Source organism: Scyliorhinus torazame, chromosome 2 (assembly GCF_047496885.1).
Source record: "Scyliorhinus torazame isolate Kashiwa2021f chromosome 2, sScyTor2.1, whole genome shotgun sequence".
In the NCBI taxonomy this organism is placed as follows: domain Eukaryota; kingdom Metazoa; phylum Chordata; class Chondrichthyes; order Carcharhiniformes; family Scyliorhinidae; genus Scyliorhinus; species Scyliorhinus torazame.
In genome coordinates this window covers 200,483,353-200,510,672 of record NC_092708.1, presented here as the reverse complement: position 1 = coordinate 200,510,672, position 27,320 = coordinate 200,483,353, and the positions used below count along the sequence as shown (strand labels likewise).

Genomic DNA, 27,320 nt, shown 5'->3' with positions numbered 1-27,320 from the left:
ATGTGCAGGGTAGGTGGATTGGCCACGTTAATTGCCCCTTAATTGTAAAAAACAAATTGGGTATTCTAAATTTAGTTTTAAAAGTGAACTGGTTTTCCCATGAAAATGCAGTTATAAATCGGGGATTGGTTCCTGAACCAAGGCCTAATACCTGGGCGGGATTCTCCGTTCCCCCAGCTGCGTGGTTCTCGGCGGTGTGACGTTCGCTGGCAGGGGGTTCTCGACACCCGCCGCTGGTCAATGGGATTTCCGATTGAAGCCTCCCCACACCATCGGGACATCCACAGGTGGGGGTGCAGTTCCGACCTGAACAGAGAATCCCAACAGCTGGAGAATTCCGGTCCTTATTTTGATCAAATCATCCCAGAATTTTGTACTCAGTCAATTATGTAAAAAAAAGTAATATGGAAATAAATTAATATTATATAATATAAATTTTAAGAAAAAGTTTCAAAACACAAATTTAACCTAAGAGAAAATGTGTCAGAGCAGCCACTGAGTGTCTTGAGTCAGGGAGAGTGGCGGCACAGATTGTCAATGTGGACAAGGTAGGCTGAATGGCCTCATTCTGTGCTGTAACCAGTCTACAATTCTGTCAAGCTCATTCTTCTCCCACCCTAACTCTCCAAAGTTTAACCAGTTCCCACCCTAACTGGTCGGAATAGAATTTTGAATACATCTGATATTAAAACTTTACAAACAGGTTACTGCAATTGTTTAATGTTTTACTCATTGCTCTACTTTGGTCCCACTGACCTGAGTTATTATGAAATAATAGTCTATGCCATGTGATATTTCAAATACTTTGGTGGGGGGGGGTGCGATCCCCTCATAACCATCTTCTTTCTCAGCTGGAGAACTTGGGCTTGACCGATTGTCCTTCATTGGGAACCAATGCAGGGATGGGAACCAATGCAGGAAGTCAGAGGGTAGTAAAGAGGGGATAGAAACAAAAGTCAGTAAGGAGAAAAGTGGAAGGCAGAGAAATAGATTGAACTGCATTTATTTCAATGCAAAAGGCCTAACGGGCAAGGCAGATGAACTAAGGGCATGGATAGGTACATGGGACTGGGATATTATAGCTATTACTGAAACATGGCTAAAGGAGGGGCAGGACTGGCAGCTCTGTGTTCCGGGGTACAGATGCTATAGGAAAGATAAAACAGGAGATAGGAGAGGAGGGCGAGTTGCGCTTTTGTTTAGGGACAACATCACAGCAGCATAGAGAGAGGATATATCCGAGGGTTCGCCCACTGAGTCTATATGGGTAGAACTGAAAAATAAGAAGGGTGAGATCACTTTGCTAGGACTGTACTATAGGCCGCCAAATAGTCAGTGGGAAATCGAGAAGCAAATATGTAAGGAGATTACAGATATCTGCCGGAAAAATAGGGTGGTAATGGTAGGAGACTTTAACTTCCCCAACATTAACTGGGACAGCCATAGTACTAGGGGTTTGGATGGAGATAAATTTGTCGAGTGTATTCGGGAAGAATTCCTCATTCAATATGTGGATGGACCGACTAGAGAGGGGGCAAAATGTGACCTCCGCTTAGGGAATAAGGAAGGGCTGGTGACGGAAGTGTTAGTGACGGATCACTTTGGGACCAGTGACCATAATTCCATTAGTTTTAAGATAGCTATGGAGAATGATAGTTTTGGCCCAAAAGTTAAAATTCTAAATTGGGGCAAGGCCAATTTCGATGGTATCAATTTTAAAAATAATCTATGTTGTCACAAGTAGGCTTACATTGCAATGAAGTTACTTTGAAAAGCCCCTAGTCACCACATTCCGGCACCTGTTCAGGTACACAGAGGGAGAATTCAGAATGTCCAAATTACCTAACAGCACGTCTTTCGGGACTAGTGGGAGGAAACCGGACTACCCGGAGGAAACCCACGCAGACACGGGGAGAACATGTAGACTCCGCACAGACAATGACCCAACCGGGAATCGAACCGGGACCCTGGCGCTGTGAAGCCACAGTGCTGACCACTATGCTACCGTGGGCGGGAACTTTCAAAAGTTGATTGGGCGAGCCTGTTTACAGGCAAGGGGACAGCTGGTAAATGAGAGTCTTTCAAAAGGGTATTAACTATGGGTCAGGGTGAGCACATTCCTCTTAGAGTGAAGGGTAAGGCTGGTAGAGGGAAGGAACCCTGGATGACTGGGGATATTGAGGCCATGGTCAAAAGAAAGAAGGAGGTATATGCATAGGCAGCTGGGATCAAGTGAATCCCTTGAAGAGTATAGGGTTTGTCGGAGTTGAGTTAAGAGAGAAATCAGGAGGGCAAAAAGGGGACGTGAGATTGTCTTGGCAGATAAGGCAAAGGAAAATCCAAAGAGCTTTTGCAGACACATAATGGGTAAAAGGGTGACTAGGGAGAGGGTATGGCCTCTTAAGGATAAACAAGGTCATCTATCTGCAGGTCCACAAGAGATGGGAGAAGTCCTAAATGAATATTTCTTGTCAGTTTTTACTGTTGAGAAAGGCACGAATGTTGGGAAAATTGGGGAAATAAAAATTGATGTCTTGAGGAGTGTACATATTACAGAGACGGAGGTGCTGGAAGTATTTAAAGTGCATCAAGATAGATAAATCCCCGGGGCCTGATGAAATGTATCCCAGGACATTGTGGGAGGCTAGGAAGGAAATTGACGGCCCCCTAGCTGAGATAGTTGAATCATCGACAGCCGCAGGAGAGGTGCCTGAAGATTGGAGGGTGGCAAATGTGTGTTTAAGAATGGCTCTAGGGATAAGCCTGGGAACTATAGATCGGTTAGCCTTACTTCTGTAGTGGGTAAATTGTTGGAAGGTATTCTGAGGGACAGGATCTACAGGCATTTAGGCAGGCAAGGGCTAATTAGGGAAAGTCAGCATGGCTTTGTAAGGGTAAAATCATGTCTCACAAATTTGATTGAGTTTTTTGAAGGGGTAACCAAGAAGGTAGATGAGGGCAGTACAGTCGACGTTGTCTACATGGCCAAGGCCTTTGACAAGGTACCGCATGGTAGGTTGTTGCAAAGGTTAAAGCTCACGGGATCCAGGATGAGGTAGCCAATTGGATACAAAATTGGCTTGACGACCGAAGCCAAACGATGGTTGTGGAGGGTTGTTTTTCAACCTGGAGGCCTGTGACCAGCGGTGTGCCTCAGGGCTCGGTGCTGGGTCCACTGTTATGTGTTATATATATTCATGATTGGATGAGAATGTAGGAGGCATGGTTAGTAAGTTTGCAGATGACAACAAGATTGGTGCATAGTGGATAGTGAAGAAGATTATATAAGATTGCAACAGGATCTTGACCAATTGGGCCAGTGGGCCGATGAATGGCAGATGGAGTTTAATTTGGATAAATGTGAGGTGATGCATTTTGGTAGATCAAATCAGGGCCGGACCTACTCAGTTAATCGTAGGGAGTTGGGAGTGTTACAGAACAAACAGACCTAGGGATACGGGTTCATAGCTCCTTAAAGGTGGAGTCGCAGGTGGACAGGGTGGTGAAGAAGGCATTCAGCATGCCAGGTTTTATTGGTCAGAATATTGAACACAGGAGTTGGAACGTCTTGTTTAAGTTGTACAAGACATTGGTAAGCCCAATGGAATACTGTGTGCAGTTCTGGTCAGCCTATTATAGGAAGGATATTGTTAAACTAGAAAGAGTGCAGAAGAAATTTACGAGGATGCTACTGGGACTTGATGGTCTGAGTTATAAGGAGAGACTGGATAGGCTGGGAATTTTTCCCTGGAGATTAGGAGGCTTGAGGTGATCATATAGAGGTCTATAAAATAATGAGGAGCATAGAAAAGGTAGATAGTCAACATCTTTTCCCAAAGGTAGAGGAGTCGAGAACGAGAGGGCATAAGTTTAAGGTGAGAGGGGAGAGATACAAAAGAGACCAGAGGGGAAATTTTTTAACACAGAGGGTGGTGAGCATCTGGAACGGGCTGCCAGAGGCAGTGGTAGAGGCGGGTACAATTTTTTTCTTTAAAAGCAATTAGACAGTTACATGGGCAAGGTGGGTATAGAGGGATATGGGCCAAATGCGGGCAAGTGGGAGTAGCTCAGTGATAGAAACTGGGCAGCATGGACAAGATGGGCCAAAGGGCCTGTTTCCATGCTGTAAACATCTATGACTGTATATTTTTAAAAAATCACTGGTCAGTACGGACCTTTTACATCAGCAACTGCAGCATGTTCCACGTTTCTATTGAACTAATTCATATTTAATCTCTCAATCCCAGTGTGGAGAAGTGTGGTCGACAACGGCTGTGCTGGGGCAGAGCCTTGCTCAGAACCTGGGTGTGCAGTGGAAGTCTGAACCCAAAAGGAAAAGTAAGTACTGTTAATATTGACATTTATTGGGGGCGATTCTCCGAGCCCTGCGCTGGGCCGGAGAATCGGCGTAACCACGCACCGACGCCCTGACGCCGGCGCGCGATTCTCTGAGGTGCGGAGAATCGGTGCAATTTGCGCCAGCGCGGCGCAGGCCGCAGGAATCGGCGGGGCCGCCGATTCTCTGGGCCGGATGGGCTGAACAGCCGCCCCGATACGACAGAGTCCCGCTGGCGCGTTTACCCCTGGTTGCTGCCGGCGGGAACTCTGCGGGAATGCTCGGGGGGTGGCCTGTGGGGGGGGGGGGGTTCCTTCACCGGGGGGGGGCCTCCGATGGGGTCTGGCCCACGATCGGGGCACACCGATCGGCGGGCCGGCCTCTCCCCCCCGGGCCTACATTCCGGCATGGCCGGCCCCTCAACACCGACCCCATGTTGGGTCGGGGCCGGTGCGTGTAAGATGTTCCCCGCGCATGCGCAGGATGGCGCGGCCCAACTGCGCATGCGCAGGATTGAGCTGGCCCAACTGCGCATGCGCGGGTTGGCGCGGCGCCCATTTGGCGCCGTGTAAGGAGGCTGGAGCCCTGTGTGGGTCAGAATAGGTCGTGCCCGGGCCCTGTTCGCACCGTCATGAAATGCGACGGCGTTCACGACGGCGCGAGCACTTGGCCTCAATATCGGAGGATCGTCCCCCCCATTGTGTCTACAGGGCAGTGACGTGAATACCCATCAGAATGATTTGAACCTTGGCCCCTCTCCTAGTGGCCGTAATAATTTACCTTTTGTCACTATTCACAATGATAAGGAAAGGCCTGCTGCCAAGTGTCCAGTGGTTTTTAAAAAATCATTCACAGGATGTGGCTGTCGCTGGCTGGGCCAGCATTTATTGCCCAACCCTAATTGCCTTCATTTCAGAGACAACCATATTGCTGTGGCCTGGAGTCACATGTAGGAATGGAAGGCAGATTTCCTTCCCTAAAGGGCATTAGTGATCCAGATGGATTTTTACCACTTATGACTCCGTGGTCATCATTAGACTTTTAATTCCAGATTTCTATTGAATCTGTCATGGTGGGATTTGAACTTGGGTCCCCAGATATTTTGGGGTCCCTGGATGATTAATTCAGTGACAGTACCACTACGCCACCATCTCCTTATGATTTTAATCCTATGATCCCAGGATGCTGTTGGGTGTGTGAGGAGGGGGTGGGAGGTGGGGCTGCAGGTGGGTGAAGAGACAACAAATGACCTAGTGGGTGTACAAACCTCACATTGCTTGGGGCACCCGTGTCCAGAGCATTGAAATTCTCATTCACACATTCAAATCTCTGTGAGACTGCGCTCCCCACCTGTCTCTGCAACCTCCTCCAGCCCAGCAACCCTCTCAGATCTCTTTCCTTTCCTGGTTCCACGAACCTAATTTTCATACCCAACAAAAATATATCAATCAGACTTCGGGAAATTTGAATTAACTCCCCAGCCTCTACAGCCTATTGGTGTGGAGGCTCCCAAATACCGTTTGTGTAAAGAAATGCTCCTCGAAAGGGCGGGCTGTGATTGGGGGAGTCCCAAACAAGGGGAGCATTAACTTAATATAAGAGCCGGAAATAGTTTTCCTCCATCAGATTTTTTAATCATCTTAAACGTGTCAAATAGATCACCCCTTAATATCCTATATTCAAGGACAAGGTTCACTTGTTGTTGCGCATGGCCAATATTTTCAGTGTGGGCATGCATGCAAGGCCGCGGGGCACTGCACACTCATGGCTTAGCGGAATCTCCAACACCCTTTAAGCTTGTTCCTCTAAGCTCAAAATCAATGGCCAGCTGCAATTTAAAAAATAAATTTAGAGTACTCAATTAATTTTTATCCAATTAAGGGACAATTTAGCATGGCCAATCCGCCTACCCTGCACCTTTTTAGGTTGTGGGGGCGAAACCCACGCAAACACAGAGAGAATGTGCAAACTCCACACGCACAGTGGCCCAGAGCCGGGATGGAACCTGGGACCTCGGCGCCGTGAGGCATCAGGGCTAACCCACTGCGCCACCGTGCTGCCCTTGCAATTCTAAATTAACCCTGTGGAAGTGATGTTAGTTTTAACAGTGGGAAAGCCTCAGGAAGCTCCGTGTTGTCTGGCCCGCTCCCCGCTTCACACCTCTCAACATGAGGTATGCTGAGGTGTTTGGATTAGGGTTAGGAGCGGGAGTACAGTCTGAGGGGGGGGGTCTCGCCCTTTAATGCCAATTCCTCCCCAATACAGCAGGAAGGCTGTGAGGCCAACCCCATGTGGGACTCCATTTAAACACTGCAATAAGCCAGTAAAATGCCGCCTGAATGTAGAGGGTCAAGACTGACGATGTACTCCCATTTCTTTTCCAGAGGAATGTGAGTGTCCGGGTTCGTGGGCAGGATGCTTCATGGAAGACACAGGGTATGATTGCACTGATTTTAAATGACAGAAATAGGCCCTGTTATATAACGTGATAGTAATATGTCGTATATATTCTTACTCTCTTGCTTACTTGTGGTTCTGATGGTTGTAGTTCAGTAAAACTATCAGTCCTCAAATTAAGCAAATAACATTTATTGAATAACAAATATAAATATCTATGAGTTTGTTCACACTTCTACAACTATAACTGATATCATAGATATCATAGAATTTACAGTGCAGAAGGAGGCCATTCGGCCCATCGAGTCTGCACTGGCTCTTGGAAAGAGCACCCTATCCAAGGTTAACACCTCCACCCTATCCCCATAACCCAGTAACCCCACCCAACACTAAGGGCAATTTTGGACACTAAGGGCAATTTATCATGGCCAATCTACCTAACCTGCACATCTTTGGACTGTGGGAGGAAACCGGAGCACCCGGAGGAAACCCACGCATACACGGGGAGGATGTGCAGACTCAGCACAGACACTGACCCAAGCCGGAATCAAACCTGGGACCCTGGAGCTGTGAAGCAATTGTGCTATCCACAATGATACCGTGCTGCCCATGATGATTAAGTAAATAAGTATAAATATATATAATGTTTAACTACACGTGCCAACTAAGCTATATCTTTAACACTCTGCTCACCAGTCACTCCTGATACGAAAAGGCGGGAATCTCCTCTCATCTAGTGGTTATCTAGCACTATAATACAGAGGTTAACCCCTTACATACCAGCAGATATACAGATCACTACAGGCCCTTTGTCCCCATAGGTCTGCGACAGTGTTTCTGCTCCAGATGAGCCTTGACCCATGCTAGTTCACTCAATGTAAACTTTCACGCCTCTCTCCCTCCCACCTGTATAATTTTGCAGAAATACTTTTTTTTATTCATTACTGGTAAGACTTGGCCAGCATTTATTGCCCATCCCTGCCCCGTTGTTTACTGATTGCCACTTCAGACGGCAGGTAAGAGTCAATCACATTGCTGTGAGTTTGGAGTCACCTGTAGTCCAGGCCAGATAGTGAATGGCAGATTTATTCCCCTAAAGGGCATTAGTGAACCAGATGGGTTTTTTCAACAATTGAAAATGGATTTAATTCAAGGTTTTAATTGAATTTAAATTTCACCATCTGCCATGGTGGGATTCGAACCCTGGTTCCCAGAGCATTACTCCGGATGACAAGTCCAGTGACAATGTCACTACCCCACTACCTCCCTCAGTGCCCTATTCGCTACAACTTCTTCCTCTGGTAGCGAGTTCCACCTTCTCATCTCTCTCTGGGTTAAGATGTTTTCCTGAATTCTTTATGGGGTGTATCAGTGACTACTTTACATTCATGACCAAGAATTGGTCTGCCCCACACCTGTAAACATCTTCTGTCCATTCAACATATGGACAACCCTTCATAATTCTGAGAATCTCTGATCCATTGTCTCGCAGTCTTCTGTCTACATCCTTTTTGTAATATGGAGACCAGAGCAGTGCACAGTCCTCTATGTGAAACCTCACCGGCTCCTCAATAGTTTCCGTCACAGTTGGCCAGTCGGCAGTGCAAATATTGAGTGAAATTGTAGCCACAAGTTATCACCTGGGCACATTCTTGATACCCTCCTTCATTCCCAATGAATCATGTTTGAACTAATTCTTAAATTTATGCACAGTGAGGTAATGCATGCCTCAAAGGTTTAGATAAAGGATTTGGATCGGTGCAGGCTGGGAGGGCCGAAGGGCCTGTTCCTGTGCTGTAATTTTCTTTGTTCTTTGTGTTCAATAAACACTGATTGCCACTTCAGACGGCAGGTAAGAGGGGGGGTGATTTGTTAGTGCTGTTTGGGGGGGTTTAAACTAATGCAGCAGGGGCATGGGAACCTGGATTGTAGTTTTAGGGTAAGGGAGAATGAGAGTAGAGAGGTCAGGAGCACAGATTTGACGCCGCAGGAGGGGGCCAGTGTTCAGGTAGGTGGTTTGAAGTGTGTCTATTTCAATGCCAGGAGTATACGAAAGAAGGTAGGGGAACTGGCAGCATGGGTTGGTACCTGGGACTTCGATGTTGTGGCCATTTCGGAGACATGGATAGAGCAGGGACAGGAATGGATGTTGCAGGTTCCGGGGTTTAGGTGTTTTAGTAAGCTCAGAGAAGGAGGCAAAAGAGGGGGAGGTGTGGCGCTGCTAGTCAAGAGCAGTATTACGGTGGCGGAGAGGATGCTAGATGGGGACTCATCTTCCGAGGTAGTATGGGCTGAGGTTAGAAACAGGAAAGGAGAGGTCACCCTGTTGGGAGTTTTCTATAGGCCTCCAAATAGATCGAGGGATGTAGAGGAAAGGATGGCGAGGATGATCCTGGATAAGAGCAAAAGTAACAGAGTAGTTATTATGGGAGACTTTAACTTTCCAAATATTGACTGGAAAAGATATAGTTCAAGTACATTAGATGGGTCGTTTTTTGTACAGTGTGTGCAGGAGGGTTTCCTGACACAATATGTTGACAGGCCAACAAGAGGCGAGGCCACGTTGGATTTGGTTTTGGGTAATGAACCAGGCCAGGTGTTGGATTTGGAGGTAGGAGAGCACTTTGGGGACAGTGACCAAAATTCGGTGACGTTTACGTTAATGATGGAAAGGGATAAGTATACACCGCAGGGCAAGAGTTATAGCTGGGGGAAGGGCAATTATGATGCCATTAGACGTGACTTGGGGGGGATAAGGTGGAGAAGTAGGCTGCAAGTGTTGGGCACACTGGATAAGTGGAGCTTGTTCAAGGATCAGCTACTGCGTGTTCTTGATAAGTATGTACCGGTCAGGCAGGGAGGAAGGCGTAGAGCGAGGGAACCGTGGTTTACCAAAGAAGTGGAATGTCTTGTTAAGAGGAAGAAGGAGGCCTATGTGAATATGAGGTGTGAAGTTTCAGTTGGGGTGATGGATAGTTACAAGGTAGCGAGGAAGGATCTAAAGAGAGAGCTAAGATGAGCAAGGAGGGGACATGAGAAGTATTTGGCAGGTAGGATCAAGGAAAACCCAAAAGCTTTCTATAGGTATGTCAGGAATAAGCGAATGACTAGGGAAAGAGTAGGACCAGTCAAAGACAGGGATGGGAAGTTGTGCGTGGAGTCTGAAGAGATAGGAGAGGTACTAAATGAATATTTTTCGTCAGTATTCACTCTGGAAAAAGATAATGTTGTGGAGGAGAATGCTGAGACCCAGGCTATTAGAACAGATGGCATTGAGGTACATAGGGAAGAGGTGTTGGCAATTCTGGACAGGCTGAAAATAGATAATTCCCCGGGGCCTGATGAGATTTATCCTAGGATTCTCTGGGAGGCCAGGGAAGAGATTGCTGGACCTTTGGCTTTGATTTTTATGTCATCATTGGCTACAGGAATAGTGCCAGAGGACTGGAGGATAGCAAATGTGGTCCCTTTGTTCAAAAAGGGGAGCCGAGACAACCCCGGCAACTATAGGCCAGTGAGCCTCACGTCTGTAGTGGGCAAAGTCTTGGAGGAGATTATAAGAGACAAGATTTATAATCATCTAGATAGGAATAATATGATCAGGGATAGTCAGCATGGCTTTGTGAAGGGTAGGTCATGCCTCACAAACCTTATCGAGTTCTTTGAGAAGGTGGCTGAACAGGTAGACGAGGGTAGAGCAGTTGATGTGGTGTATACGGATTTCAGTAAAGCATTTGATAAGGTTCCCCACGGTAGGCTATTGCAGAAAATACGGAGGCTGGGGATTGAGGGAGATTTAGAGATGTGGATCAGAAATTGGCTAGCTGAAAGAAGACAGAGGGTGGTGGTTGATGGGAAATGTTCAGAATGGAGTTCAGTTGCAAGTGGCGTACCATAAGGATCTGTTCTGGGGCCGTTGCTGTTTGTCATTTTTATCAATGACCTAGAGGAGGGCGCAGAAGGGTGGGTGAGTAAATTTGCAGACGATACTAAAGTCGGTGGTGTTGTCGACAGTGTGGAAGGATGTAGCAGGTTACAGAGGGATATAGATAAGCTGCAGAGCTGGGCTGAGAGGTGGCAAATGGAGTTTAATGTAGAGAAGTGTGAGGTGATTCACTTTGGAAGGAATAACAGGAATGCGGAATATTTGGCTAATGGTAAAGTTATTGGAAGTGTGGATGAGCAGAGGGATCTAGGTGTCCATGTACATAGATCCCTGAAAGGTGCCACCCAGGTTGATAGGGTTGTGAAGAAGGCCTATGGAGTGTTGGCCTTTATTGGTAGAGGGATTGAGTTCCGGAGTCAGGACGTCATGTTGCAGCTGTACAAAACTCTGGTACGGCCGCATTTGGAGTATTGCGTACAGTTCTGGTCACCGCATTATAGGAAGGACGTGGAGGCTTTGGAGCGGGTGCAGAGGAGATTTTCCAGGATGTTGCCTGGTATGGAGGGAAAATCTTATGAGGAAAGGCTGATGGACTTGAGGTTGTTTTCGTTGGAGAGAAGAAGATTAAGAGGAGACTTAATAGAGGCATACAAAATGATCAGGGGGTTAGATAGGGTGGACAGTGAGAGCCTTCTCCCGCGGATGGAAATGGCTGGCACGAGGGGACATAGCTTTAAACTGAGGGGTAATAGATATAGGACAGAGGTCAGAGGTAGGTTCTTTACGCAAAGAGTAGTGAGGCCGTGGAATGCCCGACCTGCAACAGTAGTGAACTCGCCAACATTGAGGGCATTTAAAAATTTATTGGATAAACATATGGATGATAATGGCATAGTGTAGGTTAGATGGCTTTTGTTTCGGTGCAACATCGTGGGCCGAAGGGCCTGTACTGCGCTGTATTGTTCTATGTTCTATGAGGTAAACACTGGAGATGACACCCCTTACCGCCATATACCCCGGCCCCTCTTCCTGATTGGTTAGTGCAGTCAACGGCCTGCATTGTCTCCTGTGATTGCTGTCTGTGAACAACTCAACTGTGTGTTTACTGTTGATCAATAAAGTGTACGAAAATGAAAATAAGCAAGTTACCCCGCAATGGCCGAGTGGGAAAAGGCACCACTTAGGTGTCGGGTTTGAACCAACCAGACCAAGAGCATTTGAGCCCATTGACTATGTTAAATTGGCCAAAGTGAATTTGGCCTCTGAACTCAGGATGCAAGCTTCTGGAGCAGAAAAGAGAGTAAGTGTCACCAGGGTTCCTGGACAGAGCTTTATGGCACCCCTTCAGGAATGCGGAATATTTGGCTGATGGTAAAGTTATTGGAAGTGTGGATGTTTTATGGAACCTTCAGTGCGTTCGCAGGCGGATGGTGGGGTGGATTTCCTGTGAAGTTCCCCAGGTGGCCTTCCCACTGCCCGTCGGCCCTTCCCCAAGCTGCCCACAATTTAACATGGGGCAGGCGTGGCCTAGAGTGGCCCTCACCCCAATTGAGGCCATCCAAGGGCCGCTTCGCGCCAGTCCTCAATTTTGAATCTGCCAGGAGGAGTTGAGGAGTGAGGGTGGGGGTGCGCGTGGGGCGGGGTAGGTCACGGTCACCCTGCTTGAGAGGAAAAGGATGAGGGGGAAGATGCTTCCTTGAAGGACCCCCTTTTCACATTGGGTTCCCTGCCCTCCCTTCCCCCCAAGGAGTTCTGCTATCCCCTCCCCCCTAGAAGCACCTCCCCTCACTGCCATGAGACCCTTGCCAGCGGTTAGCTTTTCCTGGACTCTGGGGCTTGGAGGGCTGAGTTTAATGGTTTCAGTGGGATGGGGATAGGTAGAACAGAAAGTGGATGGTCTGCTCGCTTCCACCCCTTGCTATCCCAGCACGGTGAATCGAGTGCCAGAAAGCCAATTAGCTGCCACCCAAGGTGACTAATCAATAGCGTGGAGGAGAGCTTGGTGCCCAATCAGGTGGCTAGGCTGGGATGTCAGGTGACAGAGGAATTATGCTGTGGACAGGAAGTCGACCATGTCCACCAATTTACCGGCCCACCCCCCACCCCTGACTTTGTCAATCACGCCTTAATTTTTATGGGAGGCTTAAAATAATGAGTGAATGAAGTCAAAAAACACCCAAACGCTGCCGCCTTCACCAACAGAATCTGCTGCTGCATCAGGCCATGATCTCGGTGACAGGCTTTTCTTTCCATTGTCAGGTCACCACCTCACATGCAGCATAAAGCATTCCCAAACCCTTTCCTATCACAAAGCCCAAGAAATAGAACGGGCAATGAAATATTGCATTGGATGCAATCTAACCAAACAAAAGCAGAGTCCATTCCGGGGGGGGATTAGAGGGTTCATTTGCGCCAGGAACGACCCCGCTACACAAGGGCTCTCTGGTTTCTTTGCGGGCCTCAACGGGGAATGCCCTGCCAAGGCCGCACTCACTGCCATTTCTGCACTGAGGAGCCCGAACGCACTTGCCAACCGCACCCAATCTCACATGGGCAGGGCACCCCTAGGCCAATCCCCAGTGCAGGCAAAATGCCACCTGGGTGTCACTGCCACGGTCCCATGTGGCACTGCGAGGGTGCCAGGTTGATGTGCCAAGGTGCCCAGGTGGCACCAGAAGTGTCAGGGCGCCACCCTTCCCAGAGACCAACCACCCGGGGGCCTCCAATTGCTTGGGAGATTCCCCCAAATGTCGTTCCATCTGGTCCCCATTTGTGCTAAATGGCACACGGCTGGGGTGTCCTTGGTGAGGTCGGTAGATCCTGGGAGCTGGTTCGATCTGGCATCTGCAAAGTTTTTTTTAAATAAACATTTTATTGAGGTATTTCTTTGGCATTGTAACAGCAACAAAATCAACAATGTACATAACAAGGAAAATATTAACATAGTGCAAATACCACCTCCCTCTCTCACAGGTCCCACCATTACTTAGCCCCCTAATCTACGCTAGCCTAACCCCCCATCCCTCCCCTTCTGCTGACGATTAATTCTCTGCGAAGAAGTCGACGAATGATTGCCACCTCCGGGCGAACCCTAACAGAGACCCTCTCATGGCGAACTTAATTTTCTCCAGGCAGAGGAAGCTAGCCATGTGTTATGGGAGAGGTGTTTTCAGAACCCCAAAATGTATCATGAAGTTCAACCAACCTCCCCCTTTAATGTATTTGTTGCTTTTCCTAGCACACGGCTTGTTCCCTAGGTGTGGGATTACAATTATGGACACGTGGGTTTTTAAACACACAACAATGTTTATTCCATGAACTCAACTTAACATCTTAAATAAACATTGGCTCTCTTAACACCCCTTACTTCAAAGATAACTCCGAAAATATTGCAACAGTAAATAATTCCTCAAAATGTTCCTTCAAACTTCCATGAGACTTAACACCTTTAAACAGAATCACATCAGGTTAAAGGCTTTATTATGAGTTTAAATCACCCAAATGATCCAGAGATATAAAGGTACATTGTTTAAACATCCATGTCTTAAAGGTACTCTCACATGACACCTCCCCCCAAGAAAGAAAAATAAACCATCAACTTCAAGATGGTTTCATTTTTCACTTTTGCACCATCCACTAAGAAATGTACACAGTAAATATACATTTTTGTTTTTAAAAAAAACAACACATGCAAACAGGTATAATAATATAGTTCATTTTTCTTTGTTCTTCTTCCTCCAACCGAAAACCTTCTCGATTGACAGTCTCTTTGAACAAAGTCTCTGCACGATCCATCCATTCCTTTACTCCTCGGCATTTCTCTTTAGAATCAGATACTTCAGTTCAGTCTGATCACAGAGTCCCTTGCAATTCTCCAATACAGGAGCATTGGTGATCACAGCTTTCAGGCAGTCAAATGCCTGTTGAAAGTCTGCTGTCCATTGAAATTTTTTTGGTTTCTTTAGCAAGTCCATCAGTGGAGTAATCAGGCTACAAAACTTTTGCACAAAGGTTTGATCAAATTCATTCATGTTAAGAGATCGCATTGCCTCCCTTCGTCTTGAGGGTATCGGAAACTCCTCAAGGAAAGTGATTCAGGCTTCTCCAAATTCACTTTCGGCTAGGTTCATCACCAAACCGGCCTCCTGAAGTCGATCGAAGAACTCCATACAATGTTTTAAATGTTCTTTCCATGTCTGGAAGTTGGAAATAAAAGCAGATTGTCCCAATTTCTCAATGCAATCCTCCAAACGATAGATAAGAGTCCGTTCTTGTAACTGCATTCACCTTTCGATAGTCCACACACAACCGTTGGGTACCGTCTGGTTTAGGTACCATCACTATGGGTGAGCTCCATTGGCTGCAACCCACTTCAATTATGCCATTCTTCAGCATACTCTCAATCTCTCTGTTAACCTATGCCAATTTTAAAGGATTAAGTCTATATGGATGTTGTTTGATAGGAACAGCATTTCCCACATCTACATAATGTATAGCCATTTGAGTACTTCCCACAATTTATCTCTACAAACTTGCCCATGTGATATCAATAACTCAGGTCAGTTTGTTTTTCCTCTGGAAGGTAACTTAACAATTCATCCCAATTTTTAAGAACATCCTCATTTTCCAATTTAATTTGAGGTACGTCAAATTCACAGTCATCTGGATTTGGTTCGTCACTTTGAGTTAGAATCATTAAAACCTCCTTTTTCTCACCTTCCCTTTCAAAGTACCTTTTAAGCTCTATCTGGTGTTTTTACCACATAATTCACCTCACTTAATTTCTTTTCAATCTGATACGGTCCACAAAACCTCGCTTTTAAACCTCACCTACCACTGGTAACAACACTAAAACTTTATCCCCACTGGCAAAACTACGAACTTTGGATTTCTTGTCCGCTACCCGTTTCATCACATTTTTTGCAACTTTCAAATGTTGTCCAGCCAATTTACCTGCTCTATTTAATCGTTCCCTAAAATTTGACACATAATCCAATAGTGTAATTTCCGATTTCTCACCCACCAATTTTTCCTTAATCAATTTAAGTGGTCCTCTTACCTCATGACCAAAAATTAGTTCAAAAGGACCAAATTTGGTAGACTCATTAGGTGCTTCCCTAATTGCAAACAATACAAATGGAATTCCTTTATCCCAATCCTCTGAATAATCTTGACAATACGCCCTCAGAATTGTCTTTACTGTCTGATGCCACCTTTCTAACGCTCCCCGCGATTCTGGATGGTATGCAGTTGATTTAAATTGTTTTATTCCTAAGCTATCCATAACTTCTTTGAATAACTTTGAAGTAAAATTTGATCCTTGATCCGATTGAATTTCTGTGAGTAGTCCATATCTAGTAAAGAATTTAAGTAACTCCTCCACAATCCTTTTAGCTGTAATATTACGTACTGGAATGGCCTCTGGAAACCTAATAGACACATCCATTATAGTCAAAAGATATTGATTCACATTTTTTGTTTTAGGAAGCGGTCCTACACAATCAATTATGCCCCTCATAAAAGGTTCCTCAAATGCTGGAATGGGTATTAAGGGCGCTGGTTTTATCACTGCTTGAGGTTTCCCTATCACTTGACAAGTGTGACATGATTGACAAAATTTAACTACATCTTTATGTAGTCCAGGCCAATAAAAATGTTTCTGAATTTTAGCTTGAGTTTTCCTTATTCCCAAATGACCTCCTACTGGTACCTCATGTGCAACTCGCAACACCTCCTTTCTATACCTTACTGGCAATACTACTTGATGAACTACTGCCCACTTTTCATCCACCTGCATATGTGCAGGTCTCCATTTTCTCATCAAGACATCATTTTTACGGTAATAACACTCTGGTATTCTCTCAGATTCCTCTTCCGTATATGCTTTCTGATAGATCCGTTTTATTTCTACATCTTTCTGTTGTAACTCCGCCAATTTTCCTGAACTAAAAATATCCGCCTCATCCTCCACCTGTTCTTGTTCTTTTTCAACCATCTGATCAAAAATCATTTCTGATAATTGCACTTCAACTTCATTTTCATTCTTTGATTTCTCCTCTTGTCTTAACCTGTGACTTTGCGACCTTGTTACTACACAATCCGGAAAAATCCCAGGATATTCAACCCTTCAGTTGTCTGATTTTCCACTGGCTTATCAACCACAGTAGGCATCACTCCCACCTGCGATCCAGCTATATCATTACCCAAGATAAACTGTATTACTGGACAAGATAGTTTATCTATTACTCCTACTACCACTTCACCACTCTTCACTGCACTTTCCAACCTTACCTTATATAATGGAATGCTACTCCTCTCACCCTGAATTCCACATATCACCACCTTTTCTGGCAACATTCTTCCCAATCTATATAATTCCTAATCTCTTACCATTAAAGATTGATTAGCCCCTGTATCCCTTAAAATTGTGACTTCTTTATCTGCCCTTCCTGATACATATGAGTAAACTTTACCCACACGAGTAAATTATTTAAATACATCTGGCACCTTCTTAACAATTACTTCTTGAACAGGCTGTACAATCGTTTGCACCTCCTTCACTTCCCTTGGGCTTTCCTTTACCACTCTAACAAACCCCACTGTCTTATCCTGTTTCACCACATCAGTCTTCCCAGTGCTTTTCTTCAACCACCAACACTGTGACTTTACATGGCCTAGTTTATTACAGTGAAAACATCTGAAACTTTTCATTTCTTTTCCACCCTCCTGAATTTCTTCTTTAATCTGAGGTACACTCTCTTTATTGTCTCGCATCAGATCACCTTTACCTTTACCACTTGAGTATTTCTCCTGTCCCCAGTTTCTATCCCTCACCGGCTGAAACTAATGTCGAAACCAATCTTTGATTTATGAACTAATTCATAATCATCTGCCATTTCTGCTGCTAATCTAGCAGTTTTAACCCTCTGTTCTTCCACATGAGATCTCACTACACCAGGAATTAAATTTTTAAACTCCTCCAAAAGTATAATTTCTCTGAGAGTGTCATACGTTTGGTCTATTTTCAAAGCCCTTATCCACCTATCAAAATTACTCTGTTTGAGCCTTTCAAACTCCATGTATGTTTGACCAAATTCTTTCTTTAAATTTCTAATCCTTTGTCTGTAAGCTTCAGGCACTAGCTCATATGCACTTAAGATGGATTTCTTCACCTCCTCATACGCTCCAGATACCTCCTCCGGTCGTGATGCAAACACTTCACTAGCCCTACCTACCAGCTTTGTTTGAATCAGTAATACCCACATGTCCTGTGGCCATTGCATTTGTTTAGCTACCTTCTCAAATTAAATGAAAAAGGCTTCTACCTCCTTCTCGTCAAACCTTGGCAATGCTTGGACATATTTAAATAGATCCCCACCACGTCTTCGACTATGACGCTCTGTCATATCCTCATCCATTTCCTCCAACTGTACGTGTCCCTTTGCGTCTGCCACTTTTAATTGATTTTCATGTTTCAGAGCCATTTTCCGAAGTTCAAACTCTCTCTTTTTCCCTTTCCTCTCTATTTCTTTCTTTGTTCCTTTCTTCTCTCTCCTTTTCTTTCCCCTCTCTATCTCTTTCGTATTCAAGCCGTTTTAAATCTTTCTCATGTTCCATTTGTTAATTTGTAACTGAATCTTTGCCATTTCCCATGAGTCAAATTCTATCTCAGGCAACTTTAAATGCTTAACCCCCGCCATAATTATCTCATCTTTTCGCATTTTGTCAGGTAATGTTAACTGCAATGTTTTTGCCAGACCCAACAGTCTGCTTTTCGTCTCTGTCCGTAAAGTACTGCGTATGACAGTCTCCACCCCAAAAAACTTCTGAGCCTCTGAAAGAGCCATTGTCCACAACACACTCGCCACTTAAACTAAAATACTACACCGGAAAAACAACAATCCTCCACTGTCTTTAAGTTCACAAAATCCAATCCAATAGATAGACTTTTATCCCAGACGAGCACACGGCTTGTTCCCTAGGTGTGGGATTTCAATTATGGACACGTGGGTTTTTAAACACAAAACAATGTTTATTGTATGAACTCAGCTCAACACCTTAAATAAACATTGGATCTCTTAACACCCCTTACTTCAAAGATAACTCCGAAAATATTGCAACAGTAAATAATTCCTCAAAATGTTCCTTCAAACTTCCAAGAGACTTAACACCTTTAAACATAATCACATCAGGTTGAAGGCTTTACTATTATGAGTTTGAATCACCCAAATGATCCAGAGATAGTCTTTCATGGCAGAGATCCAGCTCACTGCAAACACGGACACTCCCAAGCTCTTTCCAAACAGAAACTTCAAAATGGCTGATCTAAAGCCCAGCTCCAGCCCCAGCCCAGTGACATCACTGTTTTCTTAAAGGTACATTGTTTAAACATCCATGTCTTAAAGGTACTCTCACATGTCACATATCAGATAGCCAAGTCTCCTATTTTGGGGGCTTTAAGTCCCTCCATGCTAGTAATATCCGCCTCCGGGCTACCAGGGAAGCAAAGGCCAGAACATCTGCCTCTTTCACCTCCTGGATTCCCGGATCCTGCGACACCCCGAAAATCACCACCTCTGGACTCATTGCCACCCTCGTCTTTAATACCTTAGACATGGCGTCGGCAAACCCCTGCCAAAATCCCCTCAGTTTTGGACATGCCCAGAACAGGGGCAGCACGGTAGCCTTGTGGATAGCACAATTGCTTCACAGCTCCAGGGTCCCAGGTTCGATTCTGGCTTGGGTCACTGTCTGTGCGGAGTCTGCACATCCTCCCCGTGTGTGCGTGGGTTTCCTCCGGGTGCTCCGGTTTCCTCCCACAGTCCAAAGATGTGCGGGATAGGTGGATTGGCCATGATAAATTGCCCTTAGTGTCCAAAATTGCCCTTTGTGTTGGGTGGGGTTACTGGGTTATGGGGATAGGGTGGCGGTGTTGACCTTGGGTAGGGTGCTCTTTCCAAGAGCTGGTGCAGATTCGATGGGCTGAATGGCCTCCTTCTGCACTGTAAATTCTATGATTCTATGATTCTATGTGGACATGGTTGGCTGGCCTCCCCGCACACCTCGCACACTTGTCCTCCACCCCGAAGAATCTGCTCATCCGGGCCATTGTCATGTGGGCCCGGTGAACAACCTTAAATTGGATCAGGCTGAGCCTGGCGCAAGTTGCGGTCGCATTGACCCTGCTCAACGCGTCCGCCCAGAGGCCCTCCTATATCTCTCCCCCAGCTCCTCCTCCCACTTCCGCTTCAGCTCCTCGGTCTGCGTCACCTCCGACCCCATGAGCTCTCTTTCTGTGTCCGAGACGCTGCCCTCTCCTATCCATCCTCTAGAAACCACCCTATCCTGAATCCCCCTTAGCGGCAGGAGTGGGAAGGTTGGTACCTGCCTCCGCAGAATGTCCCACACCTGCAGATATCGAAGTTCATTACCCCCGCCAATAAAAACATCTCCTCCAGCGCCCTCATATTCGGAAAGCTCCTCTCTATAAACAAGTCCTCCATCCTCTCAATCCCCGTTCTCCGCCAAATCCTCCCCGTGGCAAACCGGCGATTATCGCAGATTGGGGACCATACCGATGCCCCTGCTGCTCCCACATGCCTCCTCCACTGCCCCCAAACTTTCAGGGCCGCCACCACCACTGGACTGGTGGAGTATCGCGCCAGCGGGAACGGCAGAGGCACTGTTACAAATGCCCCCAAACTTGTGCCCTTGCAAGAAGCCGCCTCCATGCGCACCCATGCCGGCTCCCCCTCCACCAGCCACCCCCTCACCATGGCTATATTAGCCGACCAATAATAATTGCTGAAATTCGGCAGCGCCAGCCCACCATCCCCCCGACTCCGTTCGAGAATTGCCCTCTTCACTCGCGGGGACTTGCCCCCTCACACAAAGCCCTCAATAACTTTATTGATCCGCTTAAAAAAGGACCGCGGGATGAAGATGGGGAGGCATTGGAAAACAAATCGGAATCTTGGGAGTACCGTCATTTTTACCGATTGGACTCTGCCCGCCAGAGACAACGGGAGCGCATCCCATCTCGGGAAATCGTCCTTCATCGGATCCACCAACCGGGCCAAGTTCAATTTATGCAGTCTGTCCCAATCCCGCGCCAGTTGGACACCCAGGTACCTGAAACTGTCCCCTACCACTCTAAACGGCAGTTCCTGGCGTCGGCAAAGTTAAGTGAGCTTTTAAACTCAATGTGGCGGGATCCAGATCGAGATTCTCCCCCAACTGGCGGGTGGGACGTACTGGCGCCAAAGGGTCCGTCGGGACGCCCGGAAGTTGCGGAATCCTCCGCACTTCCGGGGGCTAGACCGGCGCTGGAGTGGTTGGCGCTGCGCCAACCGGCGGCGAACGGCCTCCGGTGGCCGGCACGAGTTGCCGCATGTGTGGGAGCGCCAGCGTGTTCTGGCGCACGTGCAGAACCGCTGGCGTGATCCCAGCGCATGTGCAGAGGGTTTCTTCTCCGCACCGGCCATGACGGAGCTTTACAGAGGCCGGCGCAGAGGGAAAGAGTGCCCCCATGGCACAGGCCCGCACGCAGATCGGTGGTCCCCGATCGCGGTCCAAGCCATGTGGTGGCCCCCCCCAGGGGACGGATCCCCTCGTGCCCCTCCGAGGACTCCGCAGGCTGCCCTCCGAGCCAGGTCCCGCCGGTATGGACCTTATGTATTTCACGCCAGTGGGACCATCCGAAATCGGGCGGCCGCTCAGCCCATCAGGGCCCGGAGAATCGCCGGGGGGGAGCCACCGCTAACGGCCCCTGACCGGCGCGACGTGATCCCCACCCCCAGCAAAAAAACAGCGCCGGAGAATTCGGCAGCTGGCGTCGGAGCGGCCGGGCGGGATTCACGTAGTCCCCCGGCGATTCTCCGACCCCGCGGGGGGTCGGAGCATCCCGCGCAAGATGTCTCACAAGATCTCGTTCAATCCCACGAGGCGTAAAGGCTATTGGGAATTCCAGAAGATGCCTCTCGCAGGACCTACCGGCCGTGTCCCGTCCCGATTCCGGCAGGATGTGGCCGGTAATTTGCGCCCATAGTGTTGGCTCTTTAACAGACTTGTTAATTGCTCATTTAAAAATGGCGGACCAGTACCTGGTGTCAATGTCCACTCGTGTTTCATTGTGTCAGAGACTGGCGCGATGATGTCGATCAGCAATCCGACGCCGTTGCGCCATATTGTACGTACCTGGGGTGTGAGGATGGGTGAAGGGGAGGTGGTGTTGGTATCCTGCCCTATTTGCAGCCCTAAATTCCAGCCACAATCTGTGGACTGCTTGGGGGCCCATTCCGGGCCACTGCTGCCATTGGCTGCTAGTGCTACAGAGCTTCTGGCCAATCGAATGAGGTGGAACTTGCATCCAGGTGTGGGGTAGACGTTCCATCTCCAACCAATTAACTCTCTTCCTGGAGTGTTATGTGGATGTGGTGGTGAAGTAAACAGCAGGGATGTTTTCCCTCCCACAGCTAACTCTTTGGGTGGCAGGACGCGAAACCCCATTATCTGAAAAGTCCTGTACCTTGCTCGGGTAAACCTGCACTGGAACGTATTGTAGGAGGGCTCGCTGCCTGTGTTGACTGCGATGCCTTGGATGCTCGAAAAACCTGTGGACGTTCCTGTCAGCAGGTTCTTCCAGTCTCACTGAAGGTGTCCCCCCCACAGCGGGTTTCACCGGCGGCGGGACTGACGAGCAACACAAGGGACCATTGACTTCTGAAAATCTCAGCCCATGGCCCTGATTTTAAATTGGGAGGCAAAGGGAGGGTGCCGTTTCAATCCTGAACCAGACCAGTGTGGAGGGGTTTTAACCAGGGCACATGGGAGTCCAGCATCCAAAACCAACACCAGATTGACCAGCAGGTAGGTGGATGGGAGTTCTACAGTTACAGTTAATGCGCTCGCACTCCAAGAGTTAGTGGAAGGAGGGTGAGGGTTGCAGAGAGGACCGGGGACAAGGAGGGGAGTGGGTGTCAGAGGGCATCGAAGCTGCAGATTTAATTGGACATCATTAGGATACAGAGAGCAGGGAGGGGGTCGGACAGTAGGGGTAAATTGGGAGGAGGGCATTAGAAATTGGGGAGTCGATTGGAGGGACTACAAAGGATATTGGCGATTATGGTGGTGGGGTGAAGGGGTTGGTATACAGAGGGGTTGCTGGATTCTCTATTGCCCATGAAATGATCCCAGGGAGACTATGTTCCTTGAGGAGAGATGATGGGGAAAGGGTGGGTGGGGAGCTGCAAACGAACTAATAAGAATTGAAAACAATAAGAAGAAAAAGAGTGTTTGTGCTGGCAGACAGGTGCGTCGTAGTTTTTGCCTCGTTTATCTGAGTGCATTTTCAGATGAAAGAGGGAAAGCCGCCTGGCCACTTTTGCTGATGGCCCTCGAAGGCGGACTGAGGGCATCGGCGGACGGGTTCCGCAAGGAAGAAACAATTTTTTTTAGCAGGAGCCTGGATGGGCAGCGCAATGGCACAGTGATTAGCATCGCTACCTCACAGCGCCAGGGACCCGGGTTCGATTCCAGTCTTGGGTGACTGTGTGGAGTTTGCACTTTCTCCCCGTGGCTGCATGGGTTTCCTCCGACTGCTCTGGTTTCCTCCCACAGTCCAAAGATCTGTAGGTTAGGTGGATTGGCCATGCTAAAAATTGCCCTTTAGTGCCCAGAGATGTGCAGGTTAGATGGCGTTATGGGGATAGGACGGGGCAATGGGCCTAGGTAGGGTGCTCTTTCAGGGATTCGGTGAGAATTGATGGGCCGAATGGCCTCCTTCTGTACTGTAGGAATTCTCTGTTTCTATGATTCCAAAATAGTCCAACGTGTCTCGAGGGACCATTTCAGAGGCACTTAGGTACTGTAGCCTCTTAACTTGGCTCCTGGAACAAACAGGAGACCGTTCATTGAAATTGCAAAGTGCCTCATTTGGCCTCATTGTGTCTTTTTAATTCCTCAGTACTGAATTTGCGAAGAGGCTACAAGTGCACCTTAACTACAATCTTGCTGAGGACCCGGGTTCGATCGCGGCCCCGGGTACTGTCTGTGTGGAGTTTGCACATTCTCCCCGTGTTTGCATGGGTCTCACCCCCACAATAGAAAGATGTGCAGGGTAGGTGAATTGGCCACACTAAATTGCCCCTTAATTGCAAAAAATAGAATTGGATACTCTAAATATATTTAAAAGAAGAAAAAAAAATTACAATCTTGAAAAAGAAAACAAACACTGAGGAGGCAATGTTTACCATGATGCTTGAAAACTTGTACCACACAAACTCTTTTGATTGCTCATCTATTTAAACATAGCAATAAATTTACAAAGTCACCAGGGAGAACTTTCCTGCCTCTCTTCCAAATAGTGCCGCTGGACATTTTTAACGTCAACCAGATGAACCTTCATTTCAGTGTCTCATCCTCAGTACTGTAGTGTCAGCTTTGATTTTTGTGCTCAAGTGGGTCTTGAACCCAGAATCTTTAGGGTCAGAGTGCTACCAACTGAGCCTAGGCTGATATGGCTTCTGTGATTCATGTGATTAATATCAATTACCTCTTGAACATTGCTTGACATTGTTATTATTCATTTTTTCATTTGCAATGGGCTATGCCTGCTGTGGTAGCACTGTCTCCGCTGAATCAGAAGGTTGTGGGCTTCCGTTCCACATCACCAAGTCTGTCAATCTCCACCTCTGTAGCATTCACTCTTTGTCCCTCCCCAAGCTTATCTTCTGCTCATGCCCTTGTTACCTGCAGACCGGATTATTCTGACTCTTTCCTGGCTGGTCTCCCGCCCCTTAAACCTCACTTGAGTTTGACCCAGAATTTTGCTGCCCCCTATCCTAACTCGCACCGAATCTCATTCGCCTATCACCTCTGCGCTTGGTGACCGACATTGGCTCCCAATCTGGAACAGCTCAATTTTAAAATTCTCATCCATCCTTTCAGATCCCTCCATGGCCTTATCTTCCCCACACTGTCCCGTGGCCCCATGCGGATCTCGCCTTCGGCAGGACCAGAAGATCCCACCGACAGGAAGGGCTGGAAAATCCCAACCGAGATCTCTGCGCTCCTCTTATTCGGGCCTCTTGCATGTCTCCAGTTTTAATCACTGTACCATCGGCAGCCGTTCCTTTGGCTCGCTTGGCGAGAAGCTCTAGAATTCCCTTCTTACACCTCTCCAATTTTCTACCTCTCTCTCCTTAACAATGTTCCTTAAACCTACCTCTTTGAGTTGGTTATCTGTCCTAACATCTGCTAGTGGAGCTTCTAGTCAATTATTGCTTGATAATTGCTCCTGGGACCTACAGCAAAAGGCGTTATATAACTGCCAATTGCTAGTGTTGAGACATAATCCACTCTTGACACTTCCAGTGTAGTACTGAGGGGGTGCTGCATTGTCAGGGGTGCGATTAAACTGCGCCCCCCCCCCTCTGCCCTTCCATGATAATATTTTGAAAAAGAACGGGGGAAGTTCTCCTCAGTGCCCTGGAGAATATTTACCCCACATCTGCTATCAGTGAAACAGATTATCTAGAGCTTCCTGTGAGCAAATTGGCTATCCTGTTTCCCACATTACTACAGAGACTGGGGGCGGGATTCTCTCAGCCCGGGGCCGGGCCGGAGAATCCCCGCAACCGGCGCGAATCGCGCCACGCCGCCCCGAAGCCGGGACGCGATTCTCCGCAGAGCAGAGAATCAGCGCCATTGGTGCTGCCGTGGTTGGCGCCACGCCGGTCGGGGGCCGCTCTTCTGGGCCCCCCGGCGATTCTCCGCCCGGGATGGGCGGAGCGGCTGTCGTAAAAGACACGAGTCCCGCCGGCGCCGTTCACACCTGCTCTCAACCAGCGGGAACTCGGCGTGGAAGGGTCAGCGGGCGGCTGTGGGGGGGGGGGGGCCTCTGATGTGGCCTGGCCCGTGCTTGGGGCCCACCGATCGGCAGGCCGGCCTCTTTGGCTGGGGGCCTTCTTACTTCCGCGCCTGCCCCTGTAGCCCTGTGCCATGTTGCGTCGGGGCCGACGCGTTATGGGAGTCACTGCGCATGCGCGCGTTGGCGCCGGTGCCACTGCACATGCGCAGATCCCGCGGCGCCCAGTTCACGACAGGATCAGCAGCTGGAGCGGCGTGAACCGCTCCAGTGCCATGCTGGCCCCCTATAGGGGCCAGAATTGCTGATCCTGAGGCCGTGTTGACGCCGTTGAGAAAAGCGACGCCATTTCCGACGGCGTCAACACTTCGCCTCAGGATCACAGATTCACTGGATTTCATACATACTTCATTGGTTGTGCTTTGGGACATCTTGAGATTTTCATAAATATATATATAAATGATAGTTCTTTTTTCTCGTATGCCATTTAGTTGCCTTGCATATTATTTATACAGTAAGGATGAAATATATTAAATTTTGCATGTTTATACATGCTTTTTCAAGCCATCATTGTTTTGCATCTCTACAATGGCTTCCAGTATCTAAACAAAGTGCAAATTATCGGCTTCATGTGAAATCTCTTCGCAGGGTGCACTTCTGGTGATTACATAATCCAATATGGTGGGGGGAAGCTTTACTCGGTTCATCACGAGGAGACTCGGACTCGCGTCCCAGCAGGGTCAGGGATAGCCAGTGATGGCGGCAAATTGGGATCACATTTCCTGACACGGCTGATCGTAACCTCGGATAGCACAACAATCTCTCCAAGTGTGCTCTTAAAGTTCTTTATACAAATATACATATACAAATTTACTACAGCGAGGAAGTCTTCGAATTATGATGCCTAATCAAAAACACTCTCAATTGGTATATTAAATTATAAGATGAAAACAGTGTTGAACACAATGGCACTTTAATATTTTGCTCTGGAAAGCTTTAGCAGAGTATATCAGTGAGCCCAGTGAGAGATGATGGGGCTATATCTCTCTGCACTGTTTGCACCCATTCCCTTGTGTAGCACCTGCACGTACTCATCCGATCATTTTAAATTCTCATCCTTGTTTGCAAATCCCTCGATGGCTTCGCTCCTTGCCATCCATGTAATCTCCTCCAGCCTCACAGACCTCTGAGACACCTGCACTTCTGGCCTCTTGAGCATTCCCGAATTTTAATCACCCGATCATTGGTGGCTGTGCCGAAGGTTGGCTGGGCCCTAAACTCTGGAATTCCCTCCCTAAATCTCTGTGCCTCTCTCCCTCGCTTTAAGGCACTGCTTAAAGCGTACCTCTTTGACCAAGCTTTAGTCACCTGACCTAATATCTGTGGCTGGAGGCAATACTTTTGTTGCACAATGCCCCTCTGAAATGCCTTGGAATGTTTAATTGTGTTAAAGATGCTATGTAAATGCAGGTTGCTGATGTTACTTGCACTTTGTTTAATTAGCCGGTGTGTAGACATTCGAGTAAGTATATTGATCCAGTTGGCTGGATGTATTTTGCACAGTGGCAACTAGTTGGAGTGAAAGAAACTACGAGGCTTGACTTTGAGAGCGTCCAGTTGGGTTGTGTAGTATTTTTTACATTGCTTCGAGCTGAGTGTGGATCTTGAGATTTAGGTTCAGGCCTGATTTGTTCTGACTGGCTCCATTTATTGGATCAGTTTGAGTTGGGTTTGGTTTTTGTGTGGGTGAGACTGCATTTTGTTTGATTGAATTGGCTTTGGCTAAATTGGGTTGAAATTTACTTTAGTTTGTTTGAGTTCTCATGTCTCCTGTT

At 47.4% G+C, this 27,320-nt stretch overlaps 1 protein-coding gene across 4 annotated transcripts in view; it reads left to right on the top strand.

The window, feature by feature from the left end:
* LOC140395135 (disintegrin and metalloproteinase domain-containing protein 23-like) overlaps window positions 1-27,320 on the top strand; it is a 256,264-nt gene that overhangs the window by 164,045 nt on the left and 64,899 nt on the right. For all 4 annotated transcript variants that reach the window (XM_072482631.1, XM_072482614.1, XM_072482622.1 and 1 more), the window contains exons 13-14: window positions 4,248-4,338; window positions 6,721-6,772. In XM_072482631.1, coding sequence (XP_072338732.1) covers window positions 4,248-4,338; window positions 6,721-6,772 — 143 coding nt within the window. The remainder of the gene's footprint in view (window positions 1-4,247; window positions 4,339-6,720; window positions 6,773-27,320) is intronic.